Below are 20,272 nucleotides of genomic sequence, written 5' to 3' on the forward strand. Positions count from 1 at the left end.
GCTGAGTCACCAGTGACCTCCATGTTGCTAAATCCAAGGTCTCTTCTCCCACTTCACCTCTCAGAAGCATTTCTCACGGATTACTCTTCTCTCTTTGAAACTGTTTTTGGTCCCTCCCCACTGGCAGTTTGGGTCCCAGTCTCTTCTGCAGGATTTTCTCATCTGCTTGACCTCTACAAGTACAGATGCCTAAGCCTGGGGCCTGGGCCGCTCTCTGTCTACGTTGTCCTATAGTGATTCCCTCAAGTCTTGTGGGTTAAAGTGCCATCTCTATGCCCAGGACTCCATCTTTATATTGTTTATCTCCAGCCTTGAGTCCATGTCCATGTGCCAGCTGCCTACCTGATGATACCTCCTCTTGGGTAGCTCATAGGGACCTCAGGTGAAACCTGATCAAAGTACAGCCCTCCTTTCCAGACCCTCCTCCCCCAAACCTGCTGCCCTCCAGTCTCCCCTGTTGAAGTTGATGATATTTCCATCCATCCAGTTGCTCAGACCTAAAGCTAGTAGTTATCCTAGAACCTCCTCTTTCCCTAAAACCTTACACCAGTTTATCAGGAGGTCCTGTTGATTCTGTTCCCCAAACCAAAGATCTATCTACTTTTTATGTCTACTACCATAACTCTAAGCCAACAGCATTTCTGGACTATTCCAGCTGTAATAGCCTCCAGATTGGTATCCTTGGCTCCATATTTGCCTTCCAGCCCAGTCTCCAGAGAGCAGCCACAGTGATCTTTTTAAAATGCAGTTTGGGCTGAGAGGCCCACGGGAGCGGCAGAGATGCCACCTGATGGCATTGAAACGAATGGGAATTGTAAGCTACTATGAGAAAATCCGTACCTTTGCTGTAGCAATAGTAGGTGTTGGTGGAGTTGGCAGTGTGACTGCTGAAATGCTGACAAGATGTGGCATTGGTAAGTTGCTACTCTTTGACTATGACAAGGTGGAACTGGCCAATATGAATAGACTTTTCTTCCAACCTCATCAAGCAGGATTAAGTAAAGTTCAAGCAGCAGAACATACTTTGAGGAACATTAATCCTGATGTTCTTTTTGAAGTACACAACTACAATATAACCACAGTAGAAAACTTGCAACGTTTCATGAATAGAATAAGCAATGGTGGATTAGAAGAAGGAAAACCTGTTGACCTAGTTCTTAGCTGTGTGGACAATTTTGAAGCTCGATCATTTGAAATGCTATGGTTCCGTCCTTTCATAAGAGGGTTTTTCAACAGACCTGGCAGACTCAGTATAGAGGATCATTACTCTCATGCACAGAATGACTCTTCTCTTTCTCACCTGCTCCTCTGTCACCTCTCTTTCAGAAAGCATGCTCTGAATTGTCATCAGATGAAGCCTGCTCTCTTCAGTGTGCTCTGTGAGATCAAGGAAAAGGCAGGTAGGCCGCTGAGAAGACACTTCTTGTGTGGCACCAGGACCACAACAACCTCGCACCTCTGGTCCTGGCTCAGCCCTAACGTGCGTCGTGGGCCATCTTGCTCATCACATCCCTCTCTGGCAGCGATGGTTCAGTTGGTACATTTCTGCTTTGTCAGAGCCCTGCTTTCCGGTGTATCACACTCATTTATTTTGCAGTTTGTAACTAGAGAAATACTGTTGCCAGTGAGTAATAAGCAGCTTCATTCTAGGTGCAAGACCTCAGAGGCATTGTGGCATTCAGTTGTTTTACAAAAGGATCTGAGATGACAGAATTAGGAAAGTAGAATCATAATCAAAATCTAGCCTGCGCTCTAGAGCCCGTGAGCCACAACTACTGAAGCCCTCGCGCCTAGAGCCCGTGCTCCACAACAAGAGAAGCCACTGCAATGAGAAGCCCGTGCACCGTAATGAAGAGTAGCCCCCACTCGCTGCAACTAGAGAAAGCCCATGCGCAGCAACAAAGACCCAATGCGGCCAAAAATTATTCAATTAATTAATTTTTTAAAAAGAAGGAAGAAAAATTAGTACAGAGAGTATACCCTTCTCCCAGCTTCTTCTAATGGCAACACCTTCAGAACCATAGTGCAGTGATTAAACCAGGAAATTGATGTTGGTACAATGCTCTGTAACTGAGCAACAGGTCCCATTTGAATTTCCCCAGGTTGTGTCCTAAATGCCCTTTTTCTGGTCCAGGATCCCACACTGCATTTAGTCATCGTGTCTCCTTAGTCACCACCAATCTAGGAAGTTTCCTTCATTGTTCCTCATCATCCGTGGCTTTCATACTTTTGCTGAGACCTGCTCAGTTATTTTATAGAGTCCCTCAGTGTGGTTCGTCCGTTGTTTCTTCATAACTAGACCGAGGTTGTGCATCTGTGGCAGGAATCGCACAGAAGCAACGTTGTGTCCTTCTCAGTGCATCGTGTCGGAGGTATGTGCTGTCAGTAAGTCCTATCACTGATAGGACCACTGACCTTGATCACTTGGTCAAGGTTAATAGCAATTTGAAGATGGTTTACAAGAGAAGCCACAAATATGGTGAAGACATCGTTTAAACCAAAATCATCAGAGAAGGATTGTCACTTGATTTCTTAGAGTGAGTTGGTGTCTCTCTTTTTGTTTTTGGCTGCATTGGGTCTTTGTTGCTGTGGCGGGCTTTCTCTAGTTGCAGCGAGCGGGGGCTACTCTTCATTGCGGTGTGCGGGCTTCTCATTGCGGTGGCTTCTCTTGTTGTGGATCACGGGCTCTAGGCATGAGGGCTTCAGTAGTTGTGGCACACGGGCTCAGTAGTTGTGGCTCACAGGCTCTAGAGCGCAGGCTCAGTAGTTGTGGCTCACGGGCTTACTTGCCCCGCGGCATGTGGGATCTTCCCGGACCAGGGCTCAAACCCGTGTTCCCTGCATTGACAGGCGGATTCTTAACCACTGCTCCACCAGGGAAGTCCAGAGTGAGTTGGTCTCTTGAGATCAATTATTTGAATGTTGTGTGTCACTTTGGAGCATAGCACTTGAGTTATGCTGGGGCTTGTGGAAAGCACGTATGTGGTACAAAAGTATGTTTCTTTCTGAACACGGTTTTGGTGCAAGATTGACGTGTACTTGACATGGACAGCGGCAGAGAGCAGTGAAAGGGTCTGAATTCCGCTTTACCTCTGGCTCCATGACCCTGGCATGTGACTGAAACTTCCTCTGTCCCCAGTCCTTCTCTGTGACTTGGGGACAGTGACAACACTTAGCTCACGGTTATTGAAGACTGTGAGTTCTTACATATAAGGCTATGGGTGTGGTGCCAGCCTTCAGTAGTTATCTGGTGACTGAAAGAGAAATTCAATTTTTTTTTTTTTTTTTTTTTGCGGTACGTGGGCCTCTCACTGCCGTGGCCTCTCCCATTGCGGAGCACAGGCTCCGGACGCGCAGGCTCAGCGGCCATGGCTCACGGGCCCAGCCGCTCCACGGCATGTGGGATCCTCCCAGACCAGGGCACGAACCCGTGTCCCCTGCATCGGCAGGCGGACTCTCAACCACTGCGCCACCAGGGAAGCCCCGAGAAATTCAATTTTAAACCTACATTTGTTTCACCCAAATGCTGTAAGGACGTGATATTTCCCCACACACACAGTTGGAACATTTTTTATTGTGATAAAACATACATAACATAAAATTTACCACTTTACCATTTTTAAGTGTACAGTTCAGTGGCATTAAGTACATTTACATCATTGTGCAACCATCACCACCATCCATCTCCAGAACTTTTTCATCTTCCTAAACTGAACACTAACTCCCCATTAAACACTAACTCCCCATTCCCCACTCCCCTGGCCTCTGGTAACCACCATCCTACTTTCTGTCTTTATGAATTTGACTGCTCTAAGTACCTCATATAAGTGGAATTATACAATATTTGTCCATTTGTGACTGGCTTATTTCACTTTATATAATGTTTTCAAGGTTCACCCAGGTTGTGGCATGTATCAGAATTTGCTTCTTTTTTATGGCTGAATAATATTCCATCATATAGATGGACCACATTTTGTTTATCCATTCATTGTGGGACATTTGGTTGTTTCCACTTTTTGGCTATTGTGAATAATGATGCTAATATCTGCGCAAATATCTGTTTGAGACCTTGCTTTCAGTTATTTGGGGGTATATACGCAGGAGTGGAATTGCTGGATCACATGGTAATTGTATATTTAAGAACTGCCAGACTGTTTTCCACAGCAGCTGCACTATTTTACATTCTAACCAGCAGTGCACAAGGGTTCCAATTTCTCCACATCTTCTTCAACACTTGTTATTTTCTGCGTTTGTTTTGTTTTGTTTTTATAATAGCCATCCTGTTGGTTGCGAAGTGGTATCCCATTGTAGTGGACATGATATCCTTTTACACTTGTTTGTATTTGAAAGACTGTTTGATGACAGCAGATTTTGGGAATCATATTATTTCAAAGGAATATCTCATTGTGGATCTTCATGGTGTCACTCCTTAACCCAGGTAGAAGTCAACATTTTATCTGTTATCTTTCCCACCACTTTCCTTTCTCATAAGAGCCAGCATGGGGTATATTTCTGTTCTAATTCTTTTACCCTCTATGCACTCTGTAACCCAAAAGCTTATATCCCATTTGGTTTACAAAGCCACTGTAGTTTGAGTGGTCTATGTTTGTTCTCATAGGTTTGTTTGTGTGTGTTTAACTTTTTATTTTGAAACAATCACAGATTCACATAAATGTTCCAAGAACACGCAAATACATTTTCTACCCGAACTATTAGAGAGTAAGTTGCTGCCACGATGCCCCGTGACCCCTGCACACTTGAGTGCGTTTCCAACAAACAGGGACAGTCTCCTTTTTACCCACAGGACAACTGTCACGGTCAGGAAGGGAACACTGATACCCTACCCACCATGGAATCCGCAGATCTCATTCAGGCTCTGTCAGTTGTCCCAATGATGTCCTTTATAGAAAAGGACAAAAAGGTCAAAATCTTGTTGCGTTTAGTTATCACATCTCTTCGGTCTTGTTTCATCTGTGACAAGCCCCTGTCTTTCCTTGATTTTCATGACCTTGACCATCTGGAAGATCACAGGCAAGTCCCTCCATCTGGGTTTATCTGGTGTTTCCTCATGATTAGATTTCTGCTACACATCCTCAAACTGAAGCAACGCCTCTTCTCACGCAGAGGCTGCTCAGTGGTGCCCACATTTGCTCTGTCCCCTATTGATGACTTGAACTTTGATCACTCAAGTGAGATAGTGTCTGCCAGACTCCTCCTTTTTAAAATTGTTCCTTTTCCCTTTGTAATAAGTATTCTGTAGGAGGTACTCTGAGACTATCCCTCATTCAATTTCCCTTTTATTCATTTTCGTATTTTGTGTCAGTATAGATTCATGGAATGCATGGAGTCTTATTTTATCACAGTTACTATTATCACTCATTTCGACACTCAAATTGTCCCAGCGTTGGCTAGCGTGAGACCCTTGAAGCTGGCTCATGTCCTTCTGACGTGTCTCCATCAGCCTCTGAGCATTCCCTTCCTTGCTGCCATAACATGTTCCAGGCTCGTATTCTCCCCTCTGCTGCCGGGCCGGGGTCAGCCGTTTCTCCAGGAGCCCTGGCTCCACTTAGAGTAGTTCTTGGTCCCGGGTATGCTCGTTACTACTGAGGTGGTACTGCTCTGGTCACTCTCAGGGCACAGAGCTCAGGAGTATTTGCGGGCGATGCATATATATGTGTACACAGACTCATTCATGTCTGTTTTTACTGTATCTGCATATATTGAAAACCATGAGCTCATTTCAGTATCGTTTTTTTTTTTTTTTGGCTGCATCAGGCAGCTTATGGGATCTTAGTTCCCCAACCAGTGGTCGAACCCGGGCGCCGGCAGTGAAAGGGCCGAGTCCTAACCACTGGACGGCCAGGGAATTCCCTCATTTCAGTGTCTTTAATTCTGGTTCAGCACCACAGGGTTCATTCTATTTTTCTCTCTCTCTAGATTGGTAACTCCTTTCTCTGACAATAAGAACCCTGCTCCCATCATCCTCAGTACTTTTACTTATTTAATCAGTCGTTCCCTCCCCGCCTCACGTGCATCCCTTTTCACCACCTCAGCCCCTGACCCGGGTCCCCCACCAGCTCCCACTGGCTGCCCTCCTCGCTTCCCTTAGGCTCCAACGCCCAGAGCCAGGTCATCCTCTGCAGACGGCCCCTTGCCCTGTAGGTCCCACACTAGGCTCCTGCTCAGGTGCCTCTCACAGGTGTTTGAATGTCTAATGGCCTGTCTTGTCTGTTCCTTATTTAAATTATGGGGAGCAGATATTATGACTTCTAGTAAACAAGGTTGGGCTTTTTGGGGGTTTAAACAAGTTTGCCCTTAACCCCTCGCAGCACTCCCTTCAGTGCCCTGCGTGAACCAGATAAGCAGCATTCCTACAGCTGAACGAGCACAACCCGCGTGTCCTGTGAGCTGGAAGAGACTGCCCACGGGGGACACGCCAGTGTGTGTCCATCCCCTGGAGACACTGGCTACGGTCACATGCTCCTCAGGACCGTTGAATTGTATGATGTTGATCACCATCATAAAAATCTTACCGTGTTGTTGCCTCTCTCTGAGGTGTGCTGTCCCCCTGCCAGCTCCCACCTGCCGCCAGGGGGAAAGAAACAGCCCTTGGCGGGGGCGGGTGATCCCCACTGCCCTCAGCAGTTGGCTCTGTCATCAGAGCTCCTTGGGTGTGTGGGCCCTTGAGGTTTTTATCGACAACTTAGCTATGCAAAGTAAGGAATTTAGTAGTAATGAAAAGCAGTTTTTCAAAGTAGTTTAATCAGCTGTTGTCTCAGGAAGCTGTAGTTCTTGATGACCTTTTCCCCATTAGTGAGATGATGCTGGGACTGTTGGGGAGACTGCTTCCTGAGAGCTGTGGGTGTGCGCTGTCTGGGCACTTCTCCTTTTGCTTCATCTGATTCTGTATGTCCATATGTGAACACAGCTGTCAGTCAGCTTCAAACTCAGCAGTTTCAGGAGAAAATGAAAGGTTTGAGACCTACTGCCATCAGGACAGGCTGAGGTGTCCATTTTAGCCCACGCCGCTGCCCTGTCCCATCTTCCCAGGTGGCAAGGGCTACACTCAGGGCTTCTGACTCCACCCAGGCTGAATCCCAAGGCGGCTGTAGGGCTCAGAGCGTAGGCCATGCGTCAGATCTGGGCATTTCTTCAGAAAATCATGCTTCCTCTCCACTGATTGGCTCAAACATCAGGGTGCCTGGTACATTTGGCTGCACGGGGATGGGGCAGCAGCACTCAGCCTTGAAAAGCACTGGCCATCACAATTGCCGAGAGCTGCCTAAATGTCAAGTTCAGCGTGGCCAGGTGTCTTTTCGTATCAGTAGCAAGTGCAGTCATGGAAGCACTGTGTTTCCAGCACATGGGCCGCAGGCCTTACAGTCTCCAGGATGGACCACGAGGAAAGTAAATGAGATCTCAGTGCTGCCTCAGCTTCCCCCAACCCCATGACCAGGAATGACCAAGTCTTGGGCCAAAGAAGACTATGCAGGGTCATGACCCTGCACCAGCTTCCCCTGGGCCTCTGCCCGATGAGCGGTCCTGCAGGCTGAGCCTCCTGGGGTGCCCAGGCTGGGAGACAGCACGTTGGCTTCTTGGTTTAACTCACGTTTCTCACATTTCCCTCTAGCTAATGTCTGCGACAGACCTGTAGGGTAAACACTAAACCTGCACAGAGCGCTTAAAAGCCCAGTAGGTATTGATGGAGCGTGGGCCACAGCCAGAGAGCTCCGCGAGTCCTGGCATCATTACCCCAAACTTCCAGTGACCCGGGACAGACAGTTACTTCACTCCTGTTTTACAGATGAGCAGAGTGACGCTCCGGAGAGAGGCTTGCACCCCCGTAACCCACAGCCAGGCTGCGTGCTGCCCCTCCACACCCTTTTGTGGCTCAGGGAGGGAACTCTGCACCCACAGGCCCCGGGCACTGTCTGTGCATCTGCTGCACTCACTGCACCCATGATGGCTCCTAGCCTCTGCAATCTGTCTCCAATGGTGAGTGCAGGGTCTAGGACGAGCCGTGTCCTAGGACTGCCCTGGTACCTGACACACAGTGTACACACCTTATATTTTTGTTGAGTGAAGAACTGTTTCTGGTGACTGATACCTATTAAGTGAAATCCTTTATCCTGTACAGCTTACGGGGTTCAGGAAGACTGAGTGTCTGGGGCCTGACTTAGAACCCAAGGCTTATCATTCGTATCATCCTGAAAAGAAAGCCATCCTCCACGTAAACCGTGTTGTCAAATGTTCCTGGAAGCACTACCCCACGAGTTCCAGGAATTGCCTTCCGATGCCTCCTCCGGCCTGTGGGAAGGACACGGGTGCATCTTCCAGGGTCGATACGCAGGCCTCCACCTGTGCTCTCCTCTGTGTGGTGTCTGGGTGGTCCTGCCTGCCGCAGTCTCTGAAGACCAAGGATACCCTAGGAGTACACCCCCCTCCCGAATCCTTCCTTTGAAACAGCCATCCTTCTTGGTATCTGGAGGAGCTGTCCTGAGGAGAACAAGTAAACCCTTTTTAGAGAGCTTTGAATTTAGCTGGGAGGACCCAATACTGGCCCAGTCCCTTTCCTGAAACCCTTGGGGCTGGGTGCGTTACAGAACTCAGAACTGTTTAGGTTTTACGTATGTGATGTTGACAAGAGCTGAGGCAGAGCCTTGCGTTCAGTGACTTAGCCTCAGGACAGGAACGGTCGCACACACTGGTGTGGGTCAGGCTCTGCCTCCAAATTCACTTGAATGCCAACTTGCGTAAAGACCTTTGGATCTGGGATTGCAGATGGGCAGCGCGTTGAAGAGCCGCCAGGCGTCCTGGGAAGTTCACATCGAGGGACCTGCTCCGTCTTCTCCAAGCTGTGACTGTCCCCTGTGCTGGCCTCAAGTACGCATCTGTGCCTCACTTCGGTCAGTCCTGGGTTCACTTTGTTTCTGAGGAGCGAGAAGTCCCAGCCCCACCAGCCTTGCTCTCGGGCCAAGGAGCAGGGGCAGCTGCCGTGGGGGAAGTGGATGTAATAACTCTCACACAAAGGACCGCCCTCCTATTTCCTCACCACCGTTCCTGGGCCTGGCTGGGAGCTCTCAGGCATAAGTAATCCAGCGGGGTTTTTTTACCTCTGTTTCCCTTCCTCCTCTGCCACTCAGGTCTGTTGCAGTTGCAACATCTTGATCAGTAGCTTCAGCTTTCTGGTTGGGTCTGTCCAACGACTACCCTTCGGGCCAATGTGTGACTTCTTCCAGAATTCAGATCCCTTTTGTGTTTGGCTGGCCCTGGGGCTGAGACCCCTGTGCGGTATTTCGCTGTGGCTGCGCAGGCGGCGGATCTCCTAGAGCTGGAGGGTTATTTTTCAGGTTGCTTGGAGTGTCCTTTCTCGGCTCCACAGGCTCCAGGTGACCCATGAATCAAGCCTCCGATTCTGATCAGCCTACAGAGCTCCTCTGCCACTATTGACTGTGGCCCATCCCACAGGGGTGGTTTGCATTTGAATTCATTAAAATCAAGTATAATTAAATAAGACGTTCTTCAGCCACACTAGCCACATCTCAAGTAATCAGTAGCCACCTGTAGCTAGTGGCTCCCATATTAGTGCAGATCTAGAACATTCTATCATTGGGAAAGTTCTGTTGGACAGACAGGTGGATTAGTATAGACAAATAGAAAATCAAGGATTATGAAAAAAATCTAATGTCCATGATGATGACTAGAGAAACAAGATGTTGCTCTTAAATGTTCCCAAAGCCTCATCTGTACAATGGCCTGTTGTTCAGCCATAAAAAGGAATGAAGTTTTCTGACACAAACTACAACATGGATGAACCTTAAAAACTTTATGCTAGGGCTTCCCTGGTGGCGCAGTGGTTAAGAATCCGCCTGCCAATGCAGAGGACACGGGTTCGAGCCCTGGTCCGGGAAGATCCCACATGCTGCGGAGCAACTAAACCCGCGAGCCACAACTACTGAGCCCATGCGCCACAACTACTGCAGCCCGCGCGCCTAGAGCCCGTGCTCCTCAGCAAGAGAAGCCACGGCAGTGAGAAGCCCATGCACTGCAACGAAGAGTAGCCACCCACTCACCGCAACTAGAGAAAGCCCATGCGCAGCAACAAAGACCCAACACAGCCAAAAATAAATAAATAAATAAAATTTTTAAAAGAAAAAAAAAAACTTTATGCTAACAATAAGGCCCTACTGTATAGCACAGGGAACTATATTCAATATCTTTTAATAACATATAATGCAAAAGAATCTGAAAAAGATATAGATACAGATATAGATAAACTGAATCACTTTGCTGTATACCTGAAACATTGTAAATCAGCTATAGTTCAATTAAAAAAAAAAACAAAAACCTTTATTCTGAATAAAAGAAGCCAGACACAAAAGTCCACAATAGTGTGTGGTTCCATTTATGTGAAATGTCCAGAAGAGGGAGAAAGAGATTAGCAGTTGCCAGGGGCTGGGGTGGGGAGTGGGGAGTGACTGCTAACAGGGACAGGGTCTCTTTTTGAGGTAGTGAAAAAGTTAGGTGGTAGTTGCACAACCTGGTGAATGTACTGAAAACAACTGAGTTATTCACTGGAAATGGGTGAGCTGTATGTCACATGAATTATTTCTCAGTAAAGCTGTTATAAAAACCAATCAGGGACTGAAGGATTTCAGTTGGGGGCCCATAGCTTAAGGCCTTAGTACACAGATTCTTGAGAAGCAGCACTTTCTTGCAGCATCTGTTACCCTATTCAGATTTCTTCTTAGGGCTTAACCATCCACTGAAAGTATCCTATGTGTTAATTTCATGCAGCATCTGTTACCCGCAAAAGCACAGGCGTGCCTGTGGAGTGTCCCAACCCTGTTATGGGCTTGGCATACAGTGGCTATCAGTAAACTTGGTGATGGTGTGAAAGTGACTGATCTCTCTTAACAGAAAATGCTCCTTTTTACTGTCACCTAGAACTGTCATCAGTCCCTGGGACAATCCCTCTTAGGGAAGTTAGGGCCTTGGCGGGCCTAAAAGTCTGATTTCCAGCCCGGGAATGGGTAGGACATGGTTGTGCGTGTTGCTGGTCTGGTCACCTCCCTGTGCAGGACTCGGCAAAATAAAGGTCGTGCCTTTGGGTGACGGTAGCCCAGCTTCGGAAGCTTCTAGATAGTGTTCAGTTGACATTAAAGCATTTCTTTGGATGAGAAATAAGATTGTTTAATGTAGACAGAAGCCATCCATAAGTGCTGTTTTTCTTAGCTGTTGCTCTTAAATGTTCCCAAAGCCTCACAGGAGAGCGTGGACTAATTTTCTAGACGTTTTACTTGGCTGCATTTTCTATTACAGCATTTTGCTGTCTTTTCCTTTTGCCCTGTTGCCACAGGAAAAAAAAACCTAGGCAAACTGCATGCCGTTTTTACAGAGCATCAGCTGTTCATACAGTAGTTTATGACAGAATCGCAGGCCTTAAATTAACAAATGCAAAAGTGTATTGAAATGAGAATTAATTTGCATATTTGGTTGAGGTTTCAGCACTTAGGTTGTGATGTATTTTAATTAAGGATTAATTAGAATTGATAGGAATTTGCATAGTGTTATACTCCCGCCATCTGATGAATATCTAATGTGCATGACAGCTGTGATTTCAGAAACCGATGAGAGTTTGCTGAAGGGATATTCCTTGTAAAGTCCTGTGGGACCGAGAAAGTCCAGTGACTTAAAACATGGCTTCATCTAGAATGTTGCTTAAAAAACTGACCTGGGGGACGTTGTCTCAAAGGTAAATGCCGGCAGTTCTCCACACCAACAGGCTGTGTTCCAAGTTACCTCCCGGAAACAAGCATTTAACGGGCCCTTGACAGTGCGGGTGGGCAGCTGGTCAGAATGCCATTGCTCAGCACCAACCCCACCTGGGGGCCAATTTAGGGGCAAGGGGGAGGGGGCAGGGGGAGTTGTCGGTGACATCGGTGATCCCCGGGTGACTCCAGTCACACAAGAAGGCCCTTCAACCTGCAAGTGGGTGACGTCTCCCCTCTTTACCTTGCCCGTCTGTCCCTTCCCGGGCTCTGGTCCCATCTGCTCGACCAACACCTACAGGACAGAGCCTGCCCGTGTCTCACTCGAAGCAGTGCCTCTAAAGGGTCCCCAGTAAGTCCAAGTGTGTGTGTGGTTTAGGGAGATGCCCCTTGTCAGGTTAAGGAGGGTTCTTTCTGTTCCTGGTTTGCTAAGGGTTTTTATCATTAATGGGTGTTGTTTGAATGAGTTTGTTTCTTTCTTTTTTTTTTTTTTTAATTTATTTTGGCTGTGCTGGGTCTTCGTTTCTGTGCGAGGGCTTTCTCTAGTTGTGGCAAGCGGGGGCCACTCTTCATCGCGGTGCGCGGGCCTCTCACTATCGCGGCCTCTCTTGTTGCGGAGCACAGGCTCCAGACGCACAGGCTCAGCAGTTGTGGCTCACGGGCCTAGTTGCTCCGCGGCATGTGGGATCCTCCCAGACCAGGGCTCGAACCCCTGTCCCCTGCATTGGCAGGCAGATTCTCAACCATTGCGCCACCAGGGAAGCCCCATTCAGTTTGTTTCTTTCTGTATCCTTTGAGTTATAGTTTTTCTCCTTGTGGTTACTGTGATGCTTTACGTTGATAGGTTTTCATTTACATTCATTTACACTGATTTTCATTGGCGTTGATGATTTTTACTGACAGATTTTGGAAGCACCTATGTTCAGAGATAAATCTTCTTGGTTATGATTCATATGTTTGTGCATGTACATGCACACAGATGCTGTTGACTTCGGGTTGCTGGTCATTTGTTTTGCCCTTTCGGCTCTGGTCATGAATGTGCTGGGATGTGACTTCCCCATGAGGTCCCGCCCTGAGTTCTCCGTCTGGTGAGTGGGTGGCTTTTTCCGTGTCTCTTCTCCGAAACAGTTTGTTGCAGAAAGGGGCTCTCTCTTCCTTGAGGGCCTGGTAGCACTAGTCCATAAAATGTCCTGGTGGCCTTTGAGGAGACGTTTCTTAGCACAAGTTCCTATTTCTGGGCCGTGATTCTGTGAGGCCAGGCACGTTCCAGGAACCAGAGCCAAGGCAGTGAACAAGACAGCGACGGTCCCTAGGGAAGAGGGTTGTTCCACAAAGCCATAGAGAGACAGATGTGGCCCTCAGGGCCCTGGGTAGAGGTGGGGTGGGCGGGCGGGCCGGTGGGTCTCTGGGGGTATGTTCCCATGCTGTTGCCTCGGCTAAGGTGTTCCCTCGTGGGCTGGGGAACCTGGGCTGCTTCTCTGTGAGGGAAGCGCCCACAGTCTGGGTTCCTGCCACATTTGTGATGCCACCAAGCTGGCGTCCTCGGGGTTTCAGGGGCCTTCCTTCCTCACTAAATAGATCTTCCCATGAGAATGGATTGCTCTTCCTTTACAACCCGGTCCTGGCCCCCTCCTCCTCACTGAGCATCTCTGTGTCCACTCGATGGGAGCGCCTGCAGTGAGCCTTTTTCCTGTGCACAGGGCTTTCCCTCAGCATCTCATCTCTGGAACTCAGGACACCCTAACAGGCTCTTTCCAGGTGGCAGCTCTGTCTCCGTCCCACGACTGATGACTGTAGTGATGCACAGGGAGGCAGGCATCCTACACATGTGTCAGGAGGGTCACTTCTGGACTGTCCCACACCCAGAGCTCGCACCTGGGGCCTGGGCATCTCCAGGACATACCCACAGCCTCCGGCAGTGATCCAGCCACAGTCTGCTCAGGCCACAGGGTTTTGGCTCACCACCGCCCAGCACCAGTGCGAAATACAAGCAAGATGAACTAGGACATGGAAAGGAAGAATGAAGCAAGCATGCAAAAGAATACGCCCAGGACTTCCCTGGTGGTCCAGTGGTTAAAACTCTGTGCTCCCAACGCAGGGGGCCGGGTTCGATCCCTGGTCAGGGAACTAGATCTCACATGCCACAGCTAAGAGCCCGCATGCCACAACTAAGAGCCCGCATGCCGCAACTAAGACACGGAGCAGCCAAATAAAAAGCCCAAAAGTCTCACTAGATTCAACAGACATGAAATTACTCTGTCACATTGCTATAAAGGTTTCTATGTGCAACCTCTCTGTCTGTGTTGGCCTTTCCATAGACGGGGGGCAAACCAGACACTACCTTTCAAGGAGTCCTGATCTAGATTAGGACTGAACAAAACAAGCAAAAATCTCATCCTTCATACTGCACCCACAGAACGAAAACTGTCAAGAGAAGGGGCAGGATCCAGAGGGGATTCCAAGGAAGGGGGGGAACCTGAAGGCAGTGATTCGGAGGTGTGCTGACCTACCCGGACCTGCATGCATGTAGGTTCTTCTTCAGACCCATGTTAGGCTCTGTGACATGCATACTGTGGAGCAGGGTTGCAGACCACAGTGTTGGTAAATAAAGTTTTATTGGAACACAGCTGCTCATTGGTTTACTATTTTCTGGGGCTGGTTCAGTTCCCAGTAAGGGCTCTTTTCCTGGCTTCCAGACAGATGACTTCTCGCTGTGTCCTCACAAGGGGAATGGAATAAGGAAGAGGTCTCTCTTCCTCTGCTTAGAAGGCCACAGTCTTATGGATTAGGGCCCCACCCCTATGACCTCACTGAACTTTTTTTTTTTTTTTTGGCTGTGTTGGGTTTTTGTTGCTGTGCGCAGGCTCTCTCTCGTTGCAGCGAACAGGGGCTACTCTTCCTTGCGGTGCGTGAGCTTCTCATTGCGGTGGCTTCTCTCATTGCGGAACATGGGGTCTAGGCACGCAGGCTTCAGAAGTTGCAGCTCGCGGGCTCTAGAGAGCAGACTCAGCAGTTGTGGTGCACGGGCTTAGTTATTCCATGGCATGTGGGATCTTACCAGGCCTGGGATCGAGCCCATGTCCCCTGCATTGGCAGGCGGATTCTTAACCACTGCGCCACCAGGGAAGCCCCTCATTGGACTTTAATTTGCATCCTCACAGGCCCTATTCCACATAGGCATTGGGGGTTCCACATGTGAATTTTGGGGGACACAATTCAGTCCATAGCAGTTCCATATTGTTTCTTAGAAAAAACATAATGTGTTGCTATTCATAATTTTATTTTACTTCCTTGTTTGGTTTACTGGAGTTTTTTACCCACAGTAAATTGGGAACATAAGGAAATTTGGTGGTTGGGTGGAAGTGCCTCTGTTTTAGATCCCACCACCTCATCTGAGTGTCTCCAACTGACAGTGTCCCTGAGCTGAGCTCCTGGTCTCCAAAGCCTCCCGCCTGCCAGTCGAGGGCTCTGGGGGAGCTGAGGAGCACCCTGGGACCGGAAATGAGCTTGTTGTAATTAACAGTAACGAGTGTCTAATAACCATAATCAGGCAGGGACAGTGTGCTGGGAGACAGATGCGCGGTGCTGAGGGAGAGGCAGGGCCGCATGCAAGGGGCCGCTCGCTGACAGAAGGCAAAGGCGCTCCGCATGGCCGTGTCCACAGCTGGGACCGGTCCTGGTGACTAAGGCACAGGGTAACTTTTTTTAAGTTTTGCTTCTCCTCATACACATACATTCGCAAAAATATACAGCTTTAAAGAAGCAAAGCTTGTAGCTCATAAATGATGGTCATAACATACGCAGTGTTAACACCACAGGGCCTGGGGTATGACAGGCATATTGTCTCCTTATTCATGGGCATTTGGGCGGTTTTGGTTTTTCACAGTTACGGGGTGGTCATGAGTGTCCTGTAAATACAGCATCTGCGGGGGTCAGTGTTCCTGTAGGGTAAATTCGCAGAACAGAGTTCTGATCAAGATCAAAGGATATGTGCTTTTTCTGTGTTAATCGGCATTTCAAACCTCCCCTCCAAAAAAGGCCACACCAACACATACCCCGTAAAGAGATATGAGAAAATGGTGTTCTCTTTGTAATTTGAGAGCTTTCATTTGAGGACAGTAAGTCCCGTGGTTTTTTGGTGTATTTTTTAAAATCTCCAGCACCTGGTTGGGTACCTGGCTTGTGATAGACTCTCAGATGCTTACTGTTGGATAAATAAAAGAACGAAAGGGGTTCCCTAGTGGTCTAGTGGTTAGGATTCGGCGCTTTCACTGCTGTGACCCGGGTTCAATCCCTGGTCGGGGAGCTGAGATCCCACAAGGCATGTGTCACGGTCAAGAAAAAAGAATGAAAGACTGCCACGCACCCCTGAGCAGCCCAGAGTCACACACGCATGAACACACACAGGTGTGCACATGCCCCCACCACCGCATGTCCAGCCTGGACCACTGCTGCCCCTAATTGTAATGACGGAAGCTGTGATGGAAGCTGTGGAGGTGGCCTTTCCAGCCCGGGAGTCAGGGTGTGCTGGGGGCCCTCTGGGGCGGGACGGGGTGCTGTGTGTCCCTCTCGAGTCACTCTTGAGCCCCAGCCGCAACCACGGGTGCTCAGGGACGAGCTGCTGAGTAAGCCTGAGACGGTCGCAGAGCATCTGCTGTGCTGCAAAGGGCCATGAAGGGCCCAGCAGAGGGAAAGTTCATGAAGGTGGGTTTGGAAGGCTGTCACGAAAGACCCTGAGTACGAGGTGTCAGAGTCTAGGCTTTAGTTTAGGTGGATGAAGTCTTTGAACAAAAGACTGGCATGACGAGCACAGTGTTTGAAGGTAGTTGGCTTGCTGGTGTGCACAGTGGATCGGAGGGGAGGGGTTTCCTCACAGGTCATGGAGGGCAGGAGAGGGGTCAGCGCAGCAGGGTTCCAGCAGTGGCATTAAGGGAGGGGATGGATGGTGGGTTGATCATGGAGCTTGAATCAATAGGATTTGCAAACAGAGGGCCTGAGGGAGGAGGACGTCCATTATCTGCTCTGGGTTAGGAGTGGTTAGGAGGGTGTGGGCCTTTACAGGGATCAGGCAGCACAGGTCAGCTCTGTCCAGGGGTGCCCAGCGTTTACATCTGGTGCTTCTTGAAGACCAAGTAAGGTTGTTAGAGAATTGGGTCTCTGAACTGGAAGGCCAGCAACTGATAAAAGGGGCACTTTTCCTTTAGTTCTTTCAGAAAAATCCACATTATAACCCAGTGGGACTGAGTTAAGTGGCAGGGGTTCCTTTGGGTGAGTTGAGGGTCCCCAAACGTAAGGAGGTAAAGCTCCCTGTGTGTGAAGAAAATTCCTGCAAGGATATCTCTTGAGTGCCTTCTATTTTCACTGGTGAGTTTTTGACAGAAAAGGTTAACCTGTTACATAGGGAACAAGAAAGGGGCACGTGATTAATGAGTAAATATCCATATGATAGGATTAAACTCAATTTTTTTTTTTTTGGCTGCACCACGTAGTTTGCAGGATCTTAGTTCCCCGACCAGGGATTGAACCCGGGCCACAGCAGTGAAAGCGCTGAGCCCTAACCACTGGACCACCGGGGAATTCCCTAAACTCAATTTTTATTTGAGCACTTGAGTCAGTTAGTAGCTGATAGTATTGAGAGCCTGTTTCCAAGAAAACACTTTAAACTTTGTTTTTCCAGAAAGTCAGAGCTAGATGGATATCCTATATCATTACCTCCTTCTCCGTTCCCTGCCTTCCATCAGGAACCACCCCCCAATCTTTTTTCCTCTGTAGCCACAGATGTTTCTTCTGTCGCTGAAAAAGCAAAGAAGACACAGGTCCTGCAAGACCACCCTCCTCAGACCCGAGCTCGCTCTGTAACCCCTGCAGCAGGCTCTTCCCTGTACTGCCTGTCTCCCATGCTCCTCCGGAACTTGCTAGTCAGGCTGTACCCCACCTTACCCTGCTTTTTCAGAGGTTAACAGCGTTCCCCTAATGACCAAGCCCATGTTTTCACCCCTCTGTGACTACTTCTGGTTTTTCCTCCACCTACCCGGTAACTCTTTCCGTCTCCTCCTTTGCCTGTTCTTGAAATGCTGGTTTTCTAGTATTCAGGGGCATGGCCTTCTCATAGGTGTAGCTGCAGGTACAGGTGGATATGTACGGATTTCCCACACACCACACGCCGATGACTCATGAATACCTGTTTCCCACCCAAACTGGTCAGCTCAGTCCCAGCTCCCAGGAAGCAGCTGCCTCGCAGCCACCTGGACGTTCATGCTTAGCTGGGTCAGGGACCAGGCTGATGCCATTTTTTCACGTGCCTGCCTGCTGCTTTGTGTGCTGTACTTGGGAAAAAATGGCACCTTCCAGGGAGAATGTGGGAGTGGTCACAGCCTCTTCCTTTCTTTCACGCCCGCATCTGGTGGTCACAGACTCTGGGGCCTCGCCCTCTGGCCGCCCTGTAGCTGACCTGCATCCCCTCGGACAGCAACAGCTCCCCCCCACTGCCTCCCCTGCCCGTCCACTGCCCGTCCAGTCCTGCCCTCGAGCACGTCACCCTCTCAGTCCAGCTGCGGTGGCTTCTCCATGTTGTAAAGCCAATCATCTTGTTTCTCCGCTTGAAGTCTCTCCGTGGGGGACTTCCCTGGTGTCACAGTGGTTAAGAATACGCCTGCCAATGCAGTGGACAGGGGTTCGAGCCCTGGTCCGGGAAGATCCCACAGGCCGCGGAGCAACTAAGCCCGTGCGCCACAACTACTGAGCCTGCGCTCTAGAGCCTGCGAGCCACAACTACTGAAGCCCGCACGCCTAGAGCCCGTGCTCCGCAACAAGAGAAGCCACCACAATGAGAAGACCGCACACTGCAACGAAGAGTAGCCCCCACTGGCCGCAACTAGAGAAAGCCCGCGCACAGCAACGAAGACCCAATGCAGCCATAAATAAATAAATTAATGTATTTTTTAAAAAAGGTCTCTCGGTGGGTTAGTTCATCTTCTCTGGCACCTCTGGATCAGTCTTTTCCTCTTTACTTTATAGCAACAACCCTCCCCCCAACACACACACAGGAAACACAAACAGACATAATAGATGTGTTACCAAACCAAAGTTCAGTCTTCTGAAAAGCAAAGTCACTCTCCTGACACCGGGTGGTGGTGAAGGAAAGTACAGTGCTTATTGCAGGGTGCCAAGCAAGGGAGTGGGAGACAAGCCTCAGACCTACTCCACCTTGGTCTTTGAGTGAGGGTTTTTTGGTTTGTTTTTTTTTTTAAGGGGAAGAACAGAGAGGCTGGAATTAATCATCATCTTGTGACATTTCATAATCGTAGTTTCGGAAATCAGGATGTCTCTGGTTTATGATTCGCTGACCAGGTGGGTCCATGGCTTAGGGGTCTGTTAGCTCATCTTGCCCTGGAGACATAACCTGAGTTTGTACATTAATGACGATATCTGTAATAGCAATTTTAGCACGTTAACGATGTTATCAACAACAGCAATTTTAGTCATCTGATTAGTGTTCAGTTAGCACAGGACTGAGGTCAAAGGGGACAAGAAAGGGAATAAAGTTTAAGATAGAGGAACTAGTCAAACTCAGTAAGGGAACTCGGTTTTGGGGGGCTTAGTTTCAGACGCACAGCAGCACGGCCTTGCCTGAAGCCAGGCGGCCACTAGCCTTCGTATCCCTGCCTGTGCTAGTGTGTGTGTCTGGAACGTGCTTCCTCTCCCATCTGAAGACAAGGTTCAGGGCTTCAGGCTTTCCAGCACCCAGTGCCACCCCGCCCCTGCCCTGTGGGCCCCCCCCCCACCCGACTGTGGGCTGTGAGCTGTGGTCGGTGTGCCCCCTGCGTTCCCGCCACCCGGACTGGGCTCCTAAGCACGGCACCTGGACCAGCGTCACGGGGGTTACTCAATGTCTGTTATCAGATGAAGTCTTTCTTTCCCCTCAAGGGTTCCGTGAAAAGTGTTCAGACACGAAGCCAGTGCTAACACTCTGTCGTGGTTGTTTTCATTCTGACAACAGACACTGATTCAGTGTCTCCTCTCTTACCCAGGGTTGAACATTCGTGGCATTCTGGCAGAGGGTCCCCCCGACGCTCAGCTCCAAAAGCTGGATAACATGCTGCTGGCCGAGGGCATGTGCAGGCCGAAGAAGCACCGAAGAGGCGCCCAGGCGGCGGCCGGCACAGCAACCCCAGGTGGCTGTCCAAATGACAGTGGCCCTGAGCACTCTGCCTCCAGGGCCAAGCTGTCCCAGACCCGACAGATTGACCCCTCTGAGCTAGAGAAACATGAACAGGTGATCTTTCTGCACGGAAGAGTTTCTGTCATGTGAATGCGCATTTGTCAAAGCGAAACGTGGAGCGCTAACTGCCTGCCTTTGGTGGCCCAGAGCAGGGAGTCCACACACTTGGTCTCACGGCAAAGGTGGCCGATTTTACCGGAAGCCTTCTGCCTTCACTTCTCAGTAGCCAGCCTGTGTGGGAGCCTCGGGGGGCAGGTGGCTGGTCCCACATGGAGCCCCC

General features: G+C 49.3%; 1 protein-coding gene across 1 annotated transcript in view; it reads left to right on the plus strand.

Moving 5' to 3' along the window:
* The window catches only part of PBX4 (PBX homeobox 4), a gene marked incomplete at its 3' end in the record, with an annotated part of 38,782 nt that overhangs the window by 10,983 nt on the left and 7,527 nt on the right, over positions 1–20,272 (plus strand). Inside the window, 2 exon segments of the mRNA XM_082836518.1 lie at positions 1,327–1,400; positions 19,802–20,046. Coding sequence (XP_082692644.1) covers positions 1,327–1,400; positions 19,802–20,046 — 319 coding nt within the window.

Source organism: Leucopleurus acutus (genome assembly GCF_964270905.1).
Source record: "Leucopleurus acutus genome assembly, chromosome: 3".
In the NCBI taxonomy this organism is placed as follows: domain Eukaryota; kingdom Metazoa; phylum Chordata; class Mammalia; order Artiodactyla; family Delphinidae; genus Leucopleurus; species Leucopleurus acutus.